Here is a 21,942-nt window from a genome sequence, read left to right as displayed (position 1 = left end):
TGATCCCACGAGGGCCCCGGTGTCCGGGCGTCGATCCCACGAGGGCCCCGGCGTCCGGGCGTCGATCTCATAGGGGCCCCGGCGTCCGGGCGTCGTTCCCACGAGGGCCCCGGCGTCCGGGCATCATTCCCACGAGGGCCCCGGCGTCCGGGCGTCGATCCCACGAGGGCCCCGGCGTCCGGGCGTCGATCCCATGAGGGCCCCGGCATCCGGGCATCGTTCCCGCGAGGGCCCCGGCGTCCGGGCGTCGTTCCCGCGAGGACCCCGGCATCCGGGCGTCGATCCCACGAGGGCCCCGGTGTCCGGGCGTTGTTCCCACAAGGGCCCCGGCGTCCGGGTGTCGATCCCACGAGGGCCCCGGCGTCCGGGCGTTGTTCCCACAAGGGCCCCGGCGGGCTTCATTCCCACGAGGGCCCCGGCGTCCAGGCGTTGATCCCATGAGGGCCCCGGTGTCCGGGCGTCGATCCCATGAGGGCCCCGGCGTCCGGGCGTCGATCCCACGAGGGCCCCGGCGTCCGGGCATCGTTCCCGCGAGGCCCCCGGCGTCCGGGCATCGTTCCCGCGAGGGCCCCGGCGTCCGGGCGTCGATCCCATGAGGGCCCCGGCGTCCGGGCGTCGATCCCACGAGGGCCCCGGCGTCCGGGCATCGTTCCCGCGAGGCCCCCGGCGTCCGGGCGTCGTTCCCGCGAGGGCCCCGGCGTCCGGGTGTCGATCCCGCGAGGGCCCCGGCGTCCGGGCGTCGATCCCATGAGGGCCCCGGCGTCCGGGCGTCGTTCCCGCGAGGCCCCGGCATCCGGGTGTCGATCCCATGAGGGCCCCGGCGTCCGGGCGTCGATCCCACGAGGGCCCCGGCGTCCGGGTGTCGTTCCCACGAGGGCCCCGGCATCCGGGCTTCATTCCTGCGAGGGCCCCGGCGTCCGGGCGTCGTTCCCGCGAGGGCCCCGGCGTCCGGGCGTCGTTCCCGCGAGGGCCCCGGCGTCCGGGCTTCATTCCCGCGAGGGCCCCGGCGTCCGGGTGTCGATCCCGCGAGGGCCCCGGCGTCCGGGCGTCGATCCCATGAGGGCCCCGGCGTCCGGGCGTCGTTCCCGCGAGGCCCCCGGCGTCCGGGTGTCGATCCCATGAGGGCCCCGGCGTCCGGGCGTCGATCTCATAGGGGCCCCGGCGTCCGGGCATTGATCCCATGAGGGCCCCGGCGTCCGGGTGTCGTTCCCGCGAGGGCCCCGGCGTCCGGGCGTCGTTCCCACGAGGGCCCCGGCATCCGGGCTTCATTCCCGCGAGGGCCCCGGCGTCCGGGCGTCGTTCCCGCGAGGGCCCCGGCGTCCGGGCGTCGTTCCCGCGAGGGCCCCGGCGTCCGGGCGTCGTTCCTGCGAGGGCCCCGGCGTCCTGCGGGGGCCCCGCGTCCGGGCCTAGCTGTCCTTGAGCAGCAGCTTGTCCTCGGGGAGGCGGAAGGGGGCGGGGCCGGGGGCGTGGGCGGGGCCGGGGGCGGGGCCGGGGGGCTCGGCGGCGGCGGCGGGGGGCTCGCGGCAGAGGCGGGCGCAGGCCTCGGGGCTGACGTGGCGGCAGGAGCGCAGGTCGACGCGGCGCAGGCGCGGGCAGCGCCGCAGCGCCGGCAGGCACTGGTCCGTCAGCCGCTGGCACCCTGCGGCGCCGGCACCGCGTCACCGGCGGGCGGCCGCGCCACCACGGGGACGGGGACGCCGCGACGGCCACACTGGCATGGGGACGGGGACGCCGCGATGGGGACGGGGACACCATGACGGAGATGGGGACACCATGACGGGGACGGGGACGCCGCGACGGGGATGAGGACACCGCAATGGGGATGGGGACACCATGACAGAGATGGGGACACCATGACGGGGACGGGGACGCCGCGATGGGGACGGGGACGCCGCGATGGGGATGAGGACACTGCAATGGGGATGGGGACACTGCAATGGGGAAGGGGACACCATGACGGGGACACCATGACGGGGACGGGGACGCCGCGATGGGGATGAGGACACCGCAATGGGGATGGGGACACCATGACGGAGATGGGGACACCATGACGGGGATGGGGACGCCACGATGGGGACGGGGACGCCACGACGGCCACACTGGCATGGGGACGGGGACACCGCGATGGGGACGGGGACACCATGACAGGGACGGGGACACCATGACAGGGACGGGGACGCTGCGATGGGGATGAGGACACCGCAATGGGGATGGGGACACCATGACGGAGATGGGGACACCATGACAGGGACGGGGACGCTGCGATGGGGACGGGGACGCCGCGATGGGGATGAGGACACTGCAATGGGGAAGGGGACACCATGATGGAGATGGGGACACCATGACGGGGACGGGGACGCCACGATGGGGATGAGGACACTGCAATGGGGAAGGGGACACCATGACGGAGATGGGGACACCATGACGGGGACACCATGACGGGGACGGGGACGCCGCGATGGGGATGAGGACACTGCAATGGGGAAGGGGACACCATGACGGAGATGGGGACACCATGACGGGGACACCATGACGGGGACACCATGATGGGGACGGGGACGCCGCGATGGGGATGAGGACACTGCAATGGGGATGGGGACACCATGACGGAGATGGGGACACCATGACGGGGACGGGGACGCCGCGATGGGGATGAGGACACTGCAATGGGGAAGGGGACACCATGACGGAGATGGGGACACCATGACGGGGACGGGGACGCCACGATGGGGACGGGGACGCCACGATGCGGACGGGGACACCACGATGGGAACGAGGACACCATGACGGGGATGGGGACACCACGACACCAGCATGGGGACAGGGACACCGCAATGGGAATGAGGACACCGCGATGAGGACGCCGGGATGAAGACGGGGACACGAGGACGGAGATGAGGACGCCATGATGGGGACATCGAGATGGGGACGGGGACATCAAGATGGGGATGGGGACATTGGGATGGGGACACCAGGACGGGGACGCCAGGATGGAGACGGGGACGCCGCGATGGGGACAGAGATGGGGACACCGTGACGGCCAGGCTGGCGTGGGGACGGGGACACCACGATGGGGATGAGGACACCGTGACACCAGTTTCTGGACGGGGACACCACGATGGGAACAAGGACACCGCGATGGGGATGGGGACGCCGGGATGGAGACGGGGCCACGAGGACGGAGGTGAAGACACCGCGATGGGGACATCGAGATGGGGATGGGGACATTGGGACGGGGACGCCGGGACGGAGACGAGGACGCCGGGACGGCGACATCAGCACGGGGTTGGGGACGCCAGGACGGGGACGCCAGGATGGAGACGGGGACGCCGGGACATCGGGAAGGGGCTGGGGACATGGGGACGGAGATGCCGGGACGGGGACGGAGACGCCCCACCGCAGGGAGCTCAGGATGGGCCGCGCGCCGACGGGGGACGACGGCAGGGTGGGCCGCGCGCCCCCCGCGTCCCCCGCGCCCCCCGCACCTGCCAGGTTGAGCTCGGCCAGGCTGTGCCGCAGCCCGGCCAGGGCGGCCAGGGCGCCGTCGCCCAGCTGCCCGCAGTGGCTCAGGTCCAGGCGGGCCAGCTGGGGCGCCTGCCGGGCCACCAGCCGCAGCGACGCCTCCGTCACCTCCAGCCCGGCCAGCCGCAGCTCCACCAGGTTCGGCAGCCGCCCCCGGCTCTCGGCGGGGCCTGCGGGGGCGTCAGCCCACCGCGCCCCCGGCCGGGCCCCCGCCGCCCCCCGGCCCCCCGTGGCCGCCTCCAGCCCCACGTGCCCACCTCCGTTCTCACGTGCCCACCTCCAGCCCCCCATGGCCGCCTCCAGCCCCACGTGCCCACCTCCGTTCTCACGTACCCACCTCCAGCCCCCCATGGCCGCCTCCAGCCCCACGTGCCCACCTCCGTTCTCACGTGCCCACCTCCAGCCCCCCATGGCCACCTCCAGCCCCACGTGCCCACCTCCGTTCTCACGTGCCCACCTCCAGCCCCCCATGGCCGCCTCCAGCCCCACGTGCCCACCTCCGTTCTCACGTGCCCACCTCCAGCCCCCCATGGCCGCCTCCAGCCCCACGTGCCCACCTCCAGCCCCACATGCCCACCTCCAGCCCCCCACGGCCGCCTCCAGCCCCACATGGTCACCTCCGTTCTCACGTGCCCACCTCCAGCCCCCCATGGCCGCCTCCAGCCCCACGTGCCCACCTCCAGCCCCCCATGGTCACCTCCAGCCCCACGTGCCCACCTCCGTTCTCACGTACCCACCTCCAGCCCCACCATGGCCGCCTCCAGCCCCACGTACCCACCTCCAGCCCCACGTGCCCACCTCCAGCCCCCCACGGCCACCTCCAGCCCCACGTGCCCACCTCCAGCCCCACGTGCCCACCTCCGTTCTCACGTACCCACCTCCAGCCCCCCATGGCCGCCTCCAGCCCCACGTGCCCACCTCCAGCCCCACGTGCCCACCTCCAGCCCCCCACGGCCGCCTCCAGCCCCACATGGTCACCTCCGTTCTCACGTGCCCACCTCCAGCCCCCCATGGCCGCCTCCAGCCCCACGTGCCCACCTCCAGCCCCCCATGGTCACCTCCAGCCCCACGTGCCCACCTCCGTTCTCACGTACCCACCTCCAGCCCCCCGTGGCCGCCTCCAGCCCCACGTGCCCACCTCCGTTCTCACGTGCCCACCTCCAGCCCCCCATGGCCGCCTCCAGCCCCACGTGCCCACCTCCGTTCTCACGTGCCCACCTCCAGCCCCACATGGTCACCTCCAGCCCCACGTGCCCACCTCCGTTCTCACGTACCCACCTCCAGCCCCCCATGGCCGCCTCCAGCCCCACGTGCCCACCTCCAGCCCCACATGCCCACCTCCAGCCCCCCACGGCCGCCTCCAGCCCCACATGGTCACCTCCGTTCTCACGTGCCCACCTCCAGCCCCCCATGGCCGCCTCCAGCCCCACGTGCCCACCTCCAGCCCCCCATGGTCACCTCCAGCCCCACGTGCCCACCTCCGTTCTCACGTACCCACCTCCAGCCCCACCATGGCCGCCTCCAGCCCCACGTACCCACCTCCAGCCCCACGTGCCCACCTCCAGCCCCCCACGGCCACCTCCAGCCCCACATGCCCACCTCCGTTCTCACGTGCTCACCTCCGTTCTCACATGCCCACCTCCAGCCCCCCATGGCCGCCTCCAGCCCCACGTGCCCACCTCCGTTCTCACGTGCCCACCTCCAGCCCCCCCATGGCCGCCTCCAGCCCCACGTGCCCACCTCCAGCCCCACGTGCCCACCTCCAGCCCCCCACGGCCACCTCCAGCCCCACATGCCCACCTCCGTTCTCACGTGCCCACCTCCGTTCTCACATGCCCACCTCCAGCCCCCCATGGCCGCCTCCAGCCCCACGTACCCACCTCCAGCCCCACATGGTCACCTTCAATCCCACATACCCACCTCCAACACCACATACCCACCTCTACTCTCACGTGCCCACCTCCAGCCTCCCCATGGCCACCTCCAGCCCCACGTGCCCACCTCCGTTCTCACGTGCCCACCTCCAGCCCCACCATGGCCGCCTCCAGCCCCACGTGCCCACCTCCAGCCCCACGTGCCCACCTCCAGCCCCCCACGGCCACCTCCAGCCCCACATGCCCACCTCCGTTCTCACGTGCCCACCTCCGTTCTCACGTGCCCACCTCCAGCCCCCCATGGCCGCCTCCAGCCCCACGTACCCACCTCCAGCCCCACATGGTCACCTTCAATCCCACATACCCACCTCCAACACCACATACCCACCTCTACTCTCACGTGCCCACCTCCAGCCTCCCCATGGCCACCTCCAGCCCCACGTGCCCATCTCCAGCCCCGCATGGCCACCTCCAGCCCCACGAGCCCAACCCCAGCCCCTTGCGGCCACCTCCATCCCCCCGTGGCCACCCCATGTCCCACCACGTCCTGTGGCCGTTTCTCCCTTGTCCCCACCTTGTCCACGTCCCTCTGTGCCCCCCTTGTCCCCGCATGGCCCTTGCGTCCCCCACGGACCCCTGCATCCCCCCATATCCTCTGTGTCTCCCTCTGCCACCCCATGTCCCCTCATCCCCTCTGCGTACCGTGTCCCCCCACGCCCCCCCTATTCCCCCTATCCTTTGTCTCCCGCGTCCCATGTCCCCCGTGTCCCCCGTCGCTCCACGTTCCTCCCTGTCCCCCCACGTCCCTCATGTCCCCCACGTCCCTCCATGTCCATGTCTCCCCATGCCCATGTCCCCCCATGTCTCCCATGTCGCTCCACGTTCCTCCCTGTCCCATGACCCCTCACGTCTCTCCATGTCCCTCATGTCCCTCGTGTCCCCCATGTCCCTCCATGTCCATGTCCCCCTGCGCCCATGTCCCTCCGTGTCCCCATGTCCACGTCCCTCCATGTCCCCCCGTCCCCCCACATCCCCCTGCGTCCCCTATGTTCCATGTCCATGTCCCCCCACACCCTGTGTCCCTCCACGTCCCCAATGTCCCTCATGTCCCCATGTCCATGACCCCCCACGTCCCCCCATATCCATGTCCTTCCATGTCCCATGTCCCCCATGTCCCCCCACATCCCCCTGCGTGCCCCATGTCCCTCCAAGTCCCCCCATGTCCATGCCCTTCCATGTCCCATGTCCCCCATGTCCCCCCCCATCCCCCTTCGCCCCCCATGTTCCTCCATGTCCGTGTCCCCCGCGTCCCCCCGCGCCCCGTACCGGCCCGGGCGTCCCCCGGCGGCGGCAGCAGCAGCTCCCGCAGCTGCGCGTCCTTGACGTCGGGCACCCAGCGGAGGTCGAGGAGGCGCAGGGAGGCCAGCGAGGCCGTGCTCAGCGCCGACACCGAGCACCACGAGCACCCGCTCAGGATCAGCTCCCGCAGCCCTGCGCACCGACCGTCAGCGGGGCCCCGGCGTCCGGGCGCGCCCCCGGGGACGCGGCGGGGACCCAGGCGTCCGGGCTCGCCCCGGTGGCCACCCGCGAGCCTGGGGAACCGCTCACCCGCCCAGCGGTGCCGGCGGCTGCTCCCTGGGACCCTCCGGGGACCCCGGCGTCCGGGGGCCCAGGCGTCCGGGAGCCCAGGTGTCCCCTGCCACGAGGGGCCCAGGTGTCCGGGTGCGCCCCTTCCCTGTGCCGGGGACCTCGGTGTCTGCACGCACCCCCCTCCCCTGCCGTGAGGGGCCCAGGCGTCCGGGGGCCCAGGCGTCCGGGCTCACCCTGCAGGCGGCTGATGAGCCACGAGAGCTGCTTGCGGGAGATGCCGGGGGCCGGGGACCCCCGCTCCCGCCCCGCGAGGGGCCCAGGCGTCCGGGCGCCCCCCGCTCCCGCCCGGCGAGGGGCCCAGGCGTCCGGGCTCACCCTGCAGGCGGCTGATGAGCCACGAGAGCTGCTTGCGGGAGATGCCGGGGGCCGGGGACCCCCGCTCCCACCCCGCGAGGGGCCCAGGCGTCCGGGCGCCCCCCGCTCCCGCCCGGCGAGGGGCCCAGGCGTCCGGGCTCACCCTGCAGGCGGCTGATGAGCCACGAGAGCTGCTTGCGGGAGATGCCGGTCCAGCTGAGGTCCAGGCTGGCCGGCTGCCGCCGCACGACGCCGCTCAGCATCGACGGCGTGATGGACTTGCGGCGGCTCAGGTCGATGCGGGTCCAGAGCCGCCTGTCACAGCACCTGGCCGGGGCGGGGGGGGGGACAGGGCGTCGGGGGGGGGCCCAGGCGTCCGGGCCCCGCCCCCACGGCCGGCCGGCTCCTCCGGGGGCCCCTCGGGCCTGCGAGGGCCCAGGCGTCCGGGCGGCGCCGCGTGCGGCAGCTCCTCCGTCCTCCCCGGAACCCCCCAGTGCTCCCAGTCCGTCCCCAGGATCCCTGCGGTGCCCCCCCAGCCCCTCCCAGTGCTCCCAGTAACCCCCTAGTGCTGCCCGGCGCCTCCCAATATCCCCCCCAGTGCCCCCCCAGTGCCTCCCAGTGCTCCCAGTAACCCCCTAGTGCTGCCCGGCGCCTCCCAATAACCCCCCAGTGCCCCCCCAGCGCCTCCCAGTGCTCCCAGTAACCCCCTAGTGCTGCCCAGCGCCTCCCAATAACCCCCCCAGTGCCCCCCCAGCGCCTCCCAGTGCTCCCAGTAACCCCCTAGTGCTGCCCGGCACCTCCCAATAACCCCCCCAGTGCCCCCCCAGTGTCTCCCAGTGCTCCCAGTGCCTCCCAGCGCCCCGCAGTAACCCCCGGTCTCTCCTAGTGCCCCCCCCAGCACGCCCCAGTGTCTCCTAGTGCTCCCCAGTGCTGCCCAGTTCCTCCCAGCAGCTCCCAGTCCTGCCCCAGTGCCCCCCAGCACCTCCCAGCTCCCCCCTAGTCCCTTCCAGCTCCCCCCAGTGGCCCCCAGTGGCCCCCAGTCCCTCCCATCACCCCCCAGTGGCTCCCAGCTCCCTCCCCAATAGCTCCCAGTGTGCTCCAGTTCCCCCCGGCACCCCCCAGGCTCTCCCAGCACCCCCCAGCAGCTCCCAGCTCCCTCCCATCACCCCCAGTCCCTCCCAGCTCCCCCCAGCCCCCTCCCATCATCCCCCAGCACCCCCAGAACCCCCCCAGCAGCCCCCAGCGGTTCCCAGTCCCACCCAGCACCCATCCAGCAGCTCCCAGCACCCCCCAGCACCTCCCAGTGCCCCCCCAGCACCCCTCCAGCACCTCCCAGTGCCACCCAGCACCCCCCCAGCAGCCCCCAGCAGCCCCCAGCAGCCCTCCAGCACCCCCCAGCACCTCCCAGTGCCCCCCAGCACCCCTCCAACACCTCCCAGTGCCGCCCAGCACCCCCCCAGCAGCCCCCAGCACCCCCCAGCAGCCCCCCAGCACCCCTCAGCAGCTCCCAGTGCCCCCCAGAAGCTCCTATCACCCCCCAGCACCCCCCAGCAGCCCCCAGTGCCCCCCAGCAGCTCCCAGCACCCTCCCAGCACCCTCGCAGCCCCTCCCAGTGCCCCCCAGCACCCCTCCAGCACCCCCAGTGCCCCCCAGCATCCCCCCGCACCCTCCCAGCACCTCCCAGTGCCCCCCAGTGCCCCTCCAGCACCTCCCAGTGCCGCCCAGCACCCCCCCAGCACCCCCAGTGCCCCCCAGCAGCTCCTAGCACCCCCCAGCACCCCCCAGCAGCCCCCAATGCCCCCCAGCAGCTCCCAGCACCCTCCCAGCACCCTCCCAGCACCTCCCAGTGCCCCCCAGCACCCCTCCAACACCTCCCAGTGCCGCCCAGCACCCCCCCAGCACCTCCCAGTGCCCCCCAGCAGCTCCCAGCACCCCCCAGCACCCCCCCAGCGCCCCCCAGCGCCCCCCAGCAGCTCCCAGCACCCCCCAGCACCCTCCAGCGCCCCCCAGGACCCCCCCAGCGCCCCCCAGCGCCCCGGCGGGCGGTACCAGCGGCTCCAGGTGCGGCAGACGCGCATGCAGACGCAGAGCTCGCGGGAGGAGAGGTGCAGGAAGACGGCGAGCCAGACGTCGCGCCGCATGACGTGGGCAGCGCCGGTGTCCAGCGGCAGCCGGTCGGGCTCGGGGCTGGCGGGGGGCGGCCGCACCACGTGCCGCTCCAGCGGGGCCGGCGGCCGCGGCGGCGACGGCACCAGGGGCCAGGCCCGGAGCCGGCCCCGCGCCGGCCCCCCGCCGCCGTCGCCCCCCGCCGGGGCCGGGCCGGCCGCCGGGCGCGCGGGACCCCCGGTACCGTTGCGGGCGCCGGGCGGCCGAGGCTGGCCCGCGCCGCCTTCGTCCTCCTCCTCCTCCTCGTCCTCCTCGTCGTCCTCCTCCTCCTCGTCCTCGGCGGGGCTGAAGGGCGGCGGGGGGCTGGCGCCGCTGCCCGAGTCGGAGTCGGAGTCGGAGCTGGAGCTGGAGCTGGCCGGCGCGCGCTCCAGGAGGCGGCACATCTGCCGGAAGCGCTCCAGGCGCTCCCGCTGCGGCGTCCGGCCCGGCGCCCCCGGGCCCTGCGGCACCGGCCCCGCGTCAGCCCCCCGCCGCCCCCGCCGCCACGGGCACGGGGACGGGGACGGGGACGGGGACGGGGACGGGACGGAGATGAAGACAGCCGGGGTCGTGGCCGTGGTCGGGGGACAGGGACGGGGGGGACGCGCAGGGGGGCTCACCTCGGCGTCGGGGGGGCCGGAGCCCGGGCCCGGCCCCTCGGGGGGCTCCAGCTCCGCCGGCCCCACGCGGCCCCAGGGCGCCCCGTCCACCGCCTCCGCCTGTGGGGCAGCGTCAGCGCCCGGACGCCTGGGCCCCAGCAGACCCCCGACCCGGACGCCTGGGCCCTGGGAGCCCCCTGCCCCAGACACCTGGGCCCTGAGACCCCCCTCATCCCGGACGCCTGGGCCCTGGGAGCCCCCTGCCCCAGACACCTGGACCCCCGGGAGCCCCCCTGACCCGGACGCCTGGGCCCCGAGAGACCCCCACCCCAGACACCTGGGCCCTGAGACCCCCCTCATCCCGGACGCCTGGGCCCTGGGAGCCCCCTGCCCCAGACACCTGGACCCCCAGCAGCCCCCCTGACCCGGACACCTGGGCCCCAAGAGACCCCCACCCCAGACACCTGGGCCCTGGGACCCCCCTCATCCCGGACGCCTGGGCCCCGGCAGCCCCCCGCCCCGGACGCCTGGGCCCCGGGAGCCCCCTCATCCCGGACGCCTGGGTCCCAAGAGACCCCCCTGCCCCAGACACCTGGGCCCCCAGCAGCCCCCCGCCCCGGACGCCTGGGCCCCAGCAGCCCCCTGACCCGGACGCCTGGGCCCTGGGAGCCCCCTGCCCCAGACACCTGGACCCCCAGCAGCCCCCCTGACCCGGACGCCTGGGCCCCGAGAGACCCCCACCCCAGACACCTGGGCCCTGAGACCCCCCTCATCCCGGACGCCTGGGCCCCGGCAGCCCCCCGCCCCGGACGCCTGGGCCCCGGGAGCCCCCCTGACCCGGACGCCTGGGTCCCAAGAGACCCCCACCCCAGACACCTGGGCCCTGGGACCCCCCTCATCCCGGACGCCTGGGCCCCGGCAGCCCCCCGCCCCGGACGCCTGGGCCCCGGGATCCCCCTCATCCCGGACGCCTGGGCCCCGGCAGCCCCCCGCCCCGGACGCCTGGGCCCCGGACGCCTGGGGCAGCCCACCTCCTCCAGGTGCTTTTCTCGGCCACTTTTTAACTGGGAAAAACAGGAAAAAAAAAGGGAGAAACAACTGCGGTGCCGGACGCCTGGGCCCCCGGGGGAGTGGGGTGGGGGCCCCCCGGACGCCTGGGCCCCCTGGGGGGCTCAGTGAGGCGGAACAGGACCCCCTCCCGGACACCTGGGCCCCTCCTAGGGTCGGAGAGGGGGAAAGAGCAGGAGAGGCCCCCCCGCCCGGACGCCTGGGCCCCTCCTAGGGTCGGGGGGGGGGAAGGAGCAGGAGAAGCCCCCCCGCCCGGACGCCTGGGCCCTCACCTTCGGCCGGGGGGCGCCGGGGTGGCGGTCGCGGCGGCGCTTGGGGGGGGCGTCGTCGGGGGGCGCCGGGGGCCCCCGGCGCTTGGGGGGGGGCGGCTCCTCGGTCAGGCGCCAGCGCCCCCCCTCGTCGCCGTTGTCCGCCCGGCGCTGGGCCCCCCCGTCCCCCGCGGCCTGGGGGGGGGAGCGGCGCTGGGGCCCCCGCGCGGCACGGCGCCCCCCACCCCGGCAGACCCCGAAACCTGGGGAGCCCCCCGAAACCCTGGAACCCCCCGAAACCCAGGGACCCCCCAAATCCCAGCAACCCCCCCAAATGCCGGGGACTCCCCCAAAACCCGGGGACCCCCCCAAAACGTGGAGAACCCCCTGAAACCCCAGGAAACCCCCCAAATCCCAGGAAGCCCCCCAAAACACCCGGCAGCCCCCCCCCAAACCCAGGGAAATTCCCCCCAAACCCCGGGATCCCCCCCAGCCCCATGGTTCCCCCCAGCCCCATAGCCCCCCCGAGAACCCCCCCAGCCCCATGGTTCCCCCCAGCCCCATAGCCCCCCCCCGAGAACCCCTCCAGCCCCCCCCAGCCCTATAGCCCCCCCCGAGAACCCCTCCAGCCCTATAGCTCCCCCAAAGCCCCCCAGCCCCATAGGCCCCTCCCAAGAACCCCCCACCCCCATGGCCCCCCCAAACCCACACGGCCCCCCCAACCCCCCACGGTGCCCTCAGCCCCATAGTCACCCCCTCCAGCCCCCCCAGCCGCCCCCCCAGAACCCCCCAGCCCCACAGCCCCCTCCAGCCCCCCCAGCCCCATAGCCACTCCCCCAGCCCCACAGCCCCCCCCAGCCCCACAGCCGCCCCCCAGAACCCCCCCAGCCCCCTCCAGCCCCCCCAACCCCACAGCCACCCCCCCAGAACCCTCCAGCCCCACAGCCGCCCCCGAGAACCCCTCCAGCCCGCCGGCCCCCCCCAGCCCCATAGCTCCCCCAAAGCCCCCCAACCCCCCCAGCCCCCCCCGCGGCCCCCCCGGCCCCCTCACCTTGCCGCCGGCCCCCTCCCGCCGGCACTTGGGGCACTCCCAGCAGTTGGGGATCTCGGGGTTGATCACGGCCTCGGCCCGGCCCATCTGCGGGGGGGCGGGGGGGTCAGAGCCGCGCGGGCCCCGGCGTCCGGCTGCCCCCCCCCCATCATCCTGGGGCCCCGGCGTCCGGCTGCCCCCCCCCCCCGACATCCTGGGGCCCCGGCGTCCGGCTGCCCCCCCCCATCATCCTGGGGGCCCGGCGTCCGGCTGCCCCCCCCCACATCCTGGGGCCCCGGCGTCCGGCTGCCCCCCCCATCATCCTGGGGGCCCCGGCGTCCGGCTGCCCCCCCCCCATCATCCTGGGGCCCCGGCGTCCGGCTGCCCCCCCCCGACATCCTGGGGCCCCGGCGTCCGGCTGCCCCCCCCCCATCATCCCGGGGGCCCCGGCATGCGGCTGCCCCCCCCGACATCCCGGGGACCCCGGCGTCCGGCTGCCCCCCCCCATCATCCCGGGGGCCCCGGCGTCCGGCTGCCCCCCCCCGACATCCTGGGGGCCCCGGCGTCCGGCTGCCCCCCCCCATCATCCTGGGGCCCCGGCGTCCGGCTGCCCCCCCCCCGACATCCTGGGGACCCGGCGTCCGGCTGCCCCCCCCCCATCATCCTGGGGCCCCGGCGTCCGGCTGCCCCCCCCATCATCCTGGGGACCCGGCGTCCGGCTGCCCCCCCCCGACATCCCGGGGACCCCGGCGTCCGGCTGCCCCCCCCCGACATCCCGGGGGCCCCGGCGTCCGGCTGCCCCCCCCCCGACATCCTGGGGACCCGGCGTCCGGCTGCCCCCCCCGACATCCCGGGGACCCCGGCGTCCGGCTGCCCCCCCCCGACATCCCGGGGCCCCGGCGTCCGGCTGCCCCCCCCGACATCCCGGGGGCCCCGGCGTCCGGCTGCCCCCCACCTCCAAGGGGCCCCAGCATCTGGGCTGGGCTGGGTACCCCCCCAAACTAGGGGCCCCGGCGTCCGGGTGCCCCAGTGTCCGAGGGCCCTAGCGTCCGGGCACCCCAGCTCGAGGGGCCCCGGCGTCCGGGGGCCCCGGCGTCCGAGCACCCCACCTCGAGGGGCCCCGGCGTCCGGGCACCCCAGCTCGAGGGGCCCCGGCGTCCGAGCACCCCAGCTCGAGGGGCCCCGGCGTCCGGGGGGCCCCGGCGTCCGAGCACCCCAGCTCGAGGGGCCCCGGCGTCCGGGCACCCCCAGCTCGAGGGGCCCCGGCGTCCGGGGGGCCCCGGCGTCCGAGCACCCCAGCTCGAGGGGCCCCGGCGTCCGGGGGGCCCCGGCGTCCGAGCACCCCAGCTCGAGGGGCCCCGGCGTCCGGGGGGCCCCGGCGTCCGAGCACCCCAGCTCGAGGGGCCCCGGCGTCCGGGGGCCCCGGCGTCCGAGCACCCCACCTCGAGGTGGCCCCGGCGTCCGGGCGCACCTGCAGGCAGCGGGGGTGCACGATCTCGCCGCAGGCCGAGCACTCCATGAGCGACAGCTCCAGCTTCTCCTGCTCGGCCTCCGCCGCGTCCTCCCGGCCGGCCTCGCCGCACGCCAGGCACACCGCCGTGTGGGGCAGCACGGGCTGGGGGGCGCGGGGGGGTCAGCGCTGCCCCACGGCCCCCCGGCACACCGCCGTGTGGGGCAGCACGGGCTGGGGGGCGCGGGGGGGTCAGCGCTGCCCCACGGCAGCCCCACGGCCCCCCGGCACACCGCCGTGTGGGGCAGCACGGGCTGGGGGGGCGGGGGGGGGTCAGCGCTGCCCCACGGCAGCCCCACGGCCCCCTGGCACACCGCCGTGTGGGGCAGCACGGGCTGGGGGGCGCGGGGGGGTCAGCGCTGCCCCACGGCAGCCCCACGGCCCCCCGGCACACCGCCGTGTGGGGCAGCACGGGCTGGGGCGCGGGGGGGTCAGCGCTGCCCCACGGCAGCCCCACGGCCCCCCGGCACACCGCCGTGTGGGGCAGCACGGGCTGGGGGCGCGGGGGGGTCAGCGCTGCCCCACGGCAGCCCCACGGCCCCCCGGCACACCGCCGTGTGGGGCAGCACGGGCTGGGGGGCGGGGGGGGGTCAGCGCTGCCCCACGGCAGCCCCATGGCCCCCCGGCACACCGCCGTGTGGGGCAGCACGGGCTGGGGGGGCGCGGGGGGGTCAGCGCTGCCCCACGGCCCCCCGGCACACCGCCGTGTGGGGCAGCACGGGCTGGGGGCGCAGGGGGGTCAGCGCTGCCCCACGGCAGCCCCACGGCCCCCCGGCACACCGCCGTGTGGGGCAGCACGGGCTGGGGGGCGGGGGGGTCAGCGCTGCCCCACGGCCCCCCGGCACACCGCCGTGTGGGGCAGCACGGGCTGGGGGGCGGGGGGGTCAGCGCTGCCCCACGGCAGCCCCACGGCCCCCCGGCACACCGCCGTGTGGGGCAGCACGGGCTGGGGGGCGGGGGGGTCAGCGCTGCCCCACGGCAGCCCCACGGCCCCCCGGCACACCGCCGTGTGGGGCAGCACGGGCTGGGGGCGCGGGGGGGGGGTCAGCACTACGCCACGGCGCCCCCAGGACCCCCAGGACCCCCCAGGACCCCCAGACCCCCCCAGGACCCCCAGGACCCCCCCAGGACCCCCCCGGCGCTCACCGCGGTGCACTGGCGCAGCAGACACGACTGCTGCACGTGCCCCACGGCGCCCCCAGGACCCCCCCAGGACCCCCAAACCCCCCCAAACCCCCCCAGACCCCCCCAGGACCCCCCCCGGCCCCCCCCGGCGCTCACCGCGGTGCACTGGCGCAGCAGACACGACTGCTTCATGCGCCCCACGGCGCCCCCAGACCCCCCAGGACCCCCAGGACCCCCAGACCCCCCCAGACCCCCCCAGGACCCCCCCCCGTTGCTCACCGCGGTGCACTGGCGCAGCAGACACGACTGCTGCACGCGCCCCACGGCGCCCCCAGGACCCCCAGACCCCCCAAACCCCCCCAGACCCCCCCCGGACCCCCCCAGCCCCCCCCGGTGCTCACCGCGGTGCACTGGCGCAGCAGACACGACTGCTGCACGCGCCCCACGGCACCCCCAGGACCCCCCAGACCCCCCCCAGGACCCCCCCAGACCCCCCCAGACCCCCCCAGGACCCCCCCGTTGCTCACCGCGGTGCACTGGCGCAGCAGACACGACTGCTTCATGCGCCCCACGGCGCCCCCAGGACCCCCAGGACCCCCAGGACCCCCCCAGACCCCCCCAGACCCCCCCAGACCCCCCCAGGACCCCCCCCCGGTGCTCACCGCGGTGCACTGGCGCAGCAGACACGACTGCTTCATGCGCCCCACGGCGCCCCCAGGACCCCCAGACCCCCCAGGACCCCCCCAGGACCCCCCCAGGACCCCCCCAGCCCCCCCCGTTGCTCACCGTGGTGCACTGGCGCAGCAGACACGACTGCTGCACGCGCCCCACGGCACCCCCAGGACCCCCCAGACCCCCCCCAGGACCCCCCCAGACCCCCCCAGACCCCCCCAGGACCCCCCCGTTGCTCACCGCGGTGCACTGGCGCAGCAGACACGACTGCTTCATGCGCCCCACGGCGCCCCCAGGACCCCCAGGACCCCCAGGACCCCCCCAGACCCCCCAGACCCCCCAGGACCCCCCCAGGACCCCCCCGTTGCTCACCGCGGTGCACTGGCGCAGCAGACACGACTGCTTCATGCGCCCCACGGCGCCCCCCAGGACCCCCAGGACCCCCAGGACCCCCCCAGACCCCCCCAGACCCCCCCAGACCCCCCCAGGACCCCCCCCCGGTGCTCACCGCGGTGCACTGGCGCAGCAGACACGACTGCTTCATGCGCCCCACGGCGCCCCCAGGACCCCCAGACCCCCCAGGACCCCCCCGGACCCCCCCCGGCGCTCACCGCGGTGCACTGGCGCAGCAGACACGACTGCTTCACGCGCCCCACGGCGCCCCCAGGACCCCCAGGACCCCCCAGGACCCCCCAGGACCCCCCAGGACCCCCCAGGACCCCCCCAGACCCCCCCCCGTTGCTCACCGCGGTGCACTGGCGCAGCAGACACGACTGCTTCATGCGCCCGGGGCCGCCGAACTTCTTCATGTCGCGGCAGAAGTGGCACTCGCCGCACTCGGAGCGCAGGCAGGCCCGGCACCTCCGGCACCGCGTCCGGCGCCGCCGCGCTGCCGCCCCGGCCCCGCGGCTCGACGGCATTGGCCCCGGCTCCGCGCCTACGCCGGCCTGCCGGCCCGCGGGCACCGGGGCACGTCGGGGCAGCCGGACACCGCGGGCACCGGGACGCCGCGGGGACGTCGGGACACCGCGGGGACGTCGCGAGGAGCAGGATCGCGCAAGGACATCGCAAGGAGCAGGACATCGTGGCCAGCAGGACACCGCGGGGACACCGCGAGCAGCAGGACATCACGGGCAGCAGGACACCGCGGGGACACCGCGAGCAGCAGGACATCACGGGCAGCAGGATGGCATGGGGACATCATGAGGAGCAGGATCGCGCAAGGACATCGCGAGCAGCAGGACATCGTGGGCAGCAGGACACCGCGGGGACACCGCGAGCAGCAGGACATCACGGGCAGCAGGACACCGCGGGGACACCGCGAGCAGCAGGACATCACGGGCAGCAGGACGGCATGGGGACGTCATGAAGAGCAGGATCACGCAAGGGCGTCACGAGGAGCAGGACGCCGTGGGCAGCAGAACATCACAAGGAGCAGGACAGCACAGGGACGTCACAAGAAGCAGGACACCGCGGGGACACCGCGAGGAGCAGGATCGCACAAGGACATCGCGAGCAGCAGGACACCGCGGGCAGCAGGAGCAGGACAGCACGGGAAGCAGGACACCGCGGGGACATTGCAAGGAGCAGGACATCATGGCCAGCAGGACACCGCGGGGACACCGTGAGCAGCAGGACGCCGTGGGCAGCAGGACGCCGCGGGGACGTCACGAGGAGCAGGACACCGCGAGCAGCAGGACGCCGTGGGCAGCAGGACACCGCGGGGACATTGCAAGGAGCAGGACATCGTGGCCAGCAGGACACCGCGGGGACACCGCGGGCAGCAGGACGCCGTGGGCAGCAGGACACCGCGGGGACGTCACGAGGAGCAGGACATCGTGAGCAGCAGGACAGCACGGGCAGCAGGACACCGCAGGGACATTGCAAGGAGCAGGACATCGTGGCCACCAGGACACCGCGGGGACACCGCGAGCAGCAGGACGCCGTGGGCAGCAGGACACCGCGGGGACGTCACGAGGAGCAGGACATCGTGAGCAGCAGGACAGCGCGGGCAGCAGGACACCGCGGGGACATTGCAAGGAGCAGGACATCATGGCCACCAGGACACCGCGGGGACACCGCGGGCAGCAGGACACCGCGGGCAGCAGGACACCGCGGGGACGTCACGAGGAGCAGGACATCGTGAGCAGCAGGACAGCGCGGGCAGCAGGACACCGCGGGGACATTGCAAGGAGCAGGACATCGTGGCCAGCAGGACACCGCGGGGACACCGCGGGCAGCAGGACGCCGTGGGCAGCAGGACACCGCGGGGACATCGCGAGCAGCAGGACGGCATGGGGACATCATGAGGAGCAGGATCGCGCAAGGGCGTCACGAGGAGCAGGACGCCGTGGGCAGCAGAACATCACAAGGAGCAGGACAGCACAGGGACGTCACAAGAAGCAGGACACCGCGGGGACACCGCGAGGAGCAGGATCGCACAAGGACATCACGAGCAGCAGGACACCGCGGGCAGCAGGAGCAGGACAGCACGGGAAGCAGGACACCGCAGGGACATCGCAAGGAGCAGGACATCATGGCCACCAGGACACCGCGGGGACACCGCGAGCAGCAGGACGCCGTGGGCAGCAGGACGCCGCGGGGACGTCACGAGGAGCAGGACACCGCGAGCAGCAGGACGCCGTAGGCAGCAGGACACCGCGGGGACATTGCAAGGAGCAGGACATCGTGGCCAGCAGGACACCGCGGGGACACCGCGGGCAGCAGGACACCGCGGGGACGTCGCGAGGAGCAGGATCGCACAAGGACATCGCGAGCAGCAGGACGCCGCGCGCAGCAGGACGGCATGGGGACATCATGAGGAGCAGGATCGCGCAAGGGCGTCACGAGGAGCAGGACGCCGCGGGCAGCGGGACATCACAAGGAGCAGGACGGCACAGGGACGTCGCAAGAAGCAGGACACCGCGGGGACATCGCGAGGAGCAGGACACCGTGGGCAGCAGGACACCGCGAGCAGCAGGACACCACGGGGACATCATGAGGAGCAGGACACCGTGAGCAGCAGGACACCACGGGGACATCGCAAGCAGCAGGACACCGCGGGCAGCAGGACACCACGGGGACGTCACGAGGAGCAGGACACCGTACGGACATCACAAGGAACAGGATCACGCAAGGACATCATGAGGAGCAGGACACCGCGGGCAGCAGGACACCGTGGGGACGTCGCGAGGAGCAGGATCGCGCAAGGACATCACGAGGAGCAGGACGCCGTGGGCAGCAGGACACCGCGGGGACGTCGCGAGGAGCAGGATCGCGCAAGGACATCATGAGGAGCAGGACACCGTGGGCAGTGGGACACCACGGGGACGTCACGAGGAGCAGGATCGCGCAAGGACATCACGAGGAGCAGGACACCGCGGCCATGGCATGGACATCGACCACGCAGGGGCGCCACGGGGACCGGGGCAGCGTGGGGACGTCGCAAGGACCGGGACATCACGGGGACGTCGTGAGAAGCACGACGTGGGCATCGCGTGGACATCGACCATCCAGGGACACCGCGGGCACCAAGGTGCCACGGGGACGGTGTGAGGAGCAGGACGGCGCGGAGACGCGAGGAGAACCAGAACGTCATCGCCACGGCACGGACATTGACCACGCGGGGACAGCACAGGGACCAAGGCGGCACGACGACGTCGCGAGGAGCAGGACGGTGCAGGAACGTCACGAGGAGCGGGACAACGCGGGCATCACGCGGACATCAACCACGCGGGGACGTCCCAGGGACCACCGCAGCACACGGACGTCACGGGCAGCGGGGCAGCACGGGGACGTCACGAGGACCGAGATGGCGCAAGGACGTCACGAGGACCAGGGCGGCACGAGGACATCGCAAGAACGTCACGAGGAGCAGGGCATCGCGGGGACGCCACGAGGACGCCGACCGTGCGGGGACGTCGCGGGCACCGGGGACGTCGTGGGGACACCGCGGCCACCAGGACCGTCGTGGGTACCCAGAACGCGACAGGGACGCGGCGGACGGCAGGAGCGCCGCGGGGACGCCGCGGGGAGCAGGAGCGTCATGAGGACGTCGCGGACACCAGGGACGTCGCGAGGACGTCGCAGGCGTTGGGGCCGTCGCGGGGACGCCGCAGGTGTCGAGGGCGTCGCGGGGACGTCGTGGACGCCAGGGACGCCGTGAGGACGTCGTGCACACCGGGGACGTCACGGCGACGTCACAGGCGTTGGGGACGCCGCGGGGACGTCGTGGGGACGCCAGAGACACCAAGAACATCGTGGTGACGTCGCGGACACCAAGGACGTCGTGGTGATGTCACAGGTGTTGGAGACGCCACGGGGACATCACGGACACCAGGGACGTCGTGGTGATGTCACAGGCGTCGGGGCCGTCGTGGTGACGTCACGGACACCGGGGACGTCGTGGGGACATCATGGACACCAGGGACATCGTGGTGATGTCACAGGCATCAGGGCCATCATGGTGATGTCACGGACACCGGGGACGTTGTGGTGACGTCGTGGTGACGTCACAGGCGTCGGGGACACCGCAAGGACGTCACGGACACCGCGGACATCGTGGTGACGTCACAGGCGTTGGGGCCGTCACGGTGACGTCACGGACACCGGGGACGTCGTGGTGACGTCACGTGCGTCGGGGACACCGCGAGGACGTCATGGACACCGCGGACATCGTGGTGACGTCACAGGCGTCGGGGCCGTCACGGTGACGTCACGGACACCAAGACGTCGTGGTGACGTCACAGGCGTCAGGGACACCGCGAGGACGTCACGGACACCAGGACGTCGTGGTGACGTCACAGGCATCAGGGCCGTCACGGTGACGTCACAGGCGCCGGGGACACCGCGAGGACGTCACGGACACGGGGAGAAAAACAGAGAAATAGGGAAACGCTCGGTCAGCGCCGGCTCTGCCGGGGTGTGAGGCCCCGGGGGGGGGGGGGGCACCGGACGCCTGGGCCCCACAGCCAAGGCCTGCTGTGGGGGGGGGTCCCAGGACTGGGGGGGGGGTCCCAGTGCAGGGGGGGTCCTGGTACCAGGGGGGGTCCCGGGGGGGGTCCCGGTGCGGGGGGGGTCCGGAGGGGTGCCGGTACCGGGGGGGGTCCTGGGGGGGTCCCGGTACGGCGGGGGGGGATCCCGGTACCAGGGGGGGGGGGTCCCGGCGGGGGAGCCCGGTACCGGGGGGGGGTCCCGGTACGGCGGGGGGGGTCCCGGTACCGGGGGGGCCCCGGCACGGCGGGGGGGGTCCCGGTACGGCGGGGGGGGGTCCCGGTACCGGGGGGGGCCCAGCGGGGGGGGGATCCCGGTACCGGGGGGGGGTCCCGGTACGGCGGGGGGGGTCCCGGTACGGCGGGGGGGGGTCCCGGTACCGGGGGGGGCCCAGCGGGGGGGGGGTCCCGGTACCGGGGGGGGGGTCCCGGTACCAGGGGGGGGTCCCGGTACCGGGGGGGGGTCCCGGTACGGTGGGGGGGGGGTCCCGGTGGGGTGTCCCGGAACGGCAGGGGGGGGTCCCGGTACCGGGGGGGGGTCCCGGTACGGCGGGGGGGGTCCCGGTACCGGGGGGGCCCCGGCACGGCGGGGGGGGTCTCTCACCTGGAGGCGTCCGCCGGGGCCGGGCGCGGAGCCATGGCCGGGGCCGGGGGGCGCGGGGGGGCCCACGACGGCGGCGGCCGCCTCTCCCCCCCCCCCCCCGCGCTCAGGCCGGGGCGGCGGCGGCGGCGGCGGCGGCGGCTGCTCCCGGTGGGGGGGGGAGGGGGGTCGCCCCGCCCCCCCGGCCCCCCCCCGCGGCGCCCCTCCCCCCGCGGCGCCGCTCAACCGGGCGGCGGCGGCGGCGGCCGGCGCCCCTCCCCCACCCGCATGCGGAGGGGGCGGGGCCTAGCGGAGGCCCCGCCCCTCCCTCCTCCCTCCCCCCCCCGCGCGGCGGCGGCGGCGGCGGGGGGGCCGCGGCGGCGCCTTCCCTCTCCCCCCCCCGCGCCGCTCGCTCCCTCTCCCTGAGCGCGGCCGGGCCCGGCGGGAAGCGGCGGCGGCGGCTCGGTGCGGGCGGCGGCGGCGGCGGTGCGGCCTCCGCCGTCCCCCCCCCACCCCGCCCCCGCCGCCCACGCGAAATGGCGCCGCGCGCGGGGCGCGCCGGGAGTTGTAGTCGCCGCCGGGCCGCCGCCATGTCACGGGGGGCGGAAGCTGTGGCTTGCGCGCGGGGCACGCC

At 75.2% G+C, this 21,942-nt stretch overlaps 1 protein-coding gene across 1 annotated transcript; it reads right to left on the bottom strand.

The window, feature by feature from the left end:
• Positions 1 to 1,406: 1,406 nt before the first annotated feature.
• Positions 1,407 to 21,384, bottom strand: FBXL19 (F-box and leucine rich repeat protein 19). Its single transcript, XM_068923129.1, has 12 exons — positions 21,333 to 21,384; positions 16,484 to 16,684; positions 13,902 to 14,045; positions 12,452 to 12,538; positions 11,313 to 11,595; positions 11,116 to 11,255; positions 10,106 to 10,204; positions 9,390 to 9,946; positions 7,504 to 7,667; positions 6,723 to 6,887; positions 3,486 to 3,692; positions 1,407 to 1,639 (listed from the first exon to the last, which is right to left on the bottom strand). Exons 2-12 carry the CDS (start codon positions 16,655 to 16,657, stop codon positions 1,407 to 1,409), a joined length of 2,253 nt encoding a protein of 750 aa, XP_068779230.1. The 5' UTR covers positions 16,658 to 16,684; positions 21,333 to 21,384.
• Positions 21,385 to 21,942: the final 558 nt, after the last annotated feature.

This window comes from Struthio camelus, chromosome 32 (assembly GCF_040807025.1).
Source record: "Struthio camelus isolate bStrCam1 chromosome 32, bStrCam1.hap1, whole genome shotgun sequence".
NCBI classification, from domain to species: Eukaryota; Metazoa; Chordata; class Aves; order Struthioniformes; family Struthionidae; genus Struthio; species Struthio camelus.
This window is presented reverse-complemented; position numbering and strand designations above follow the sequence as displayed.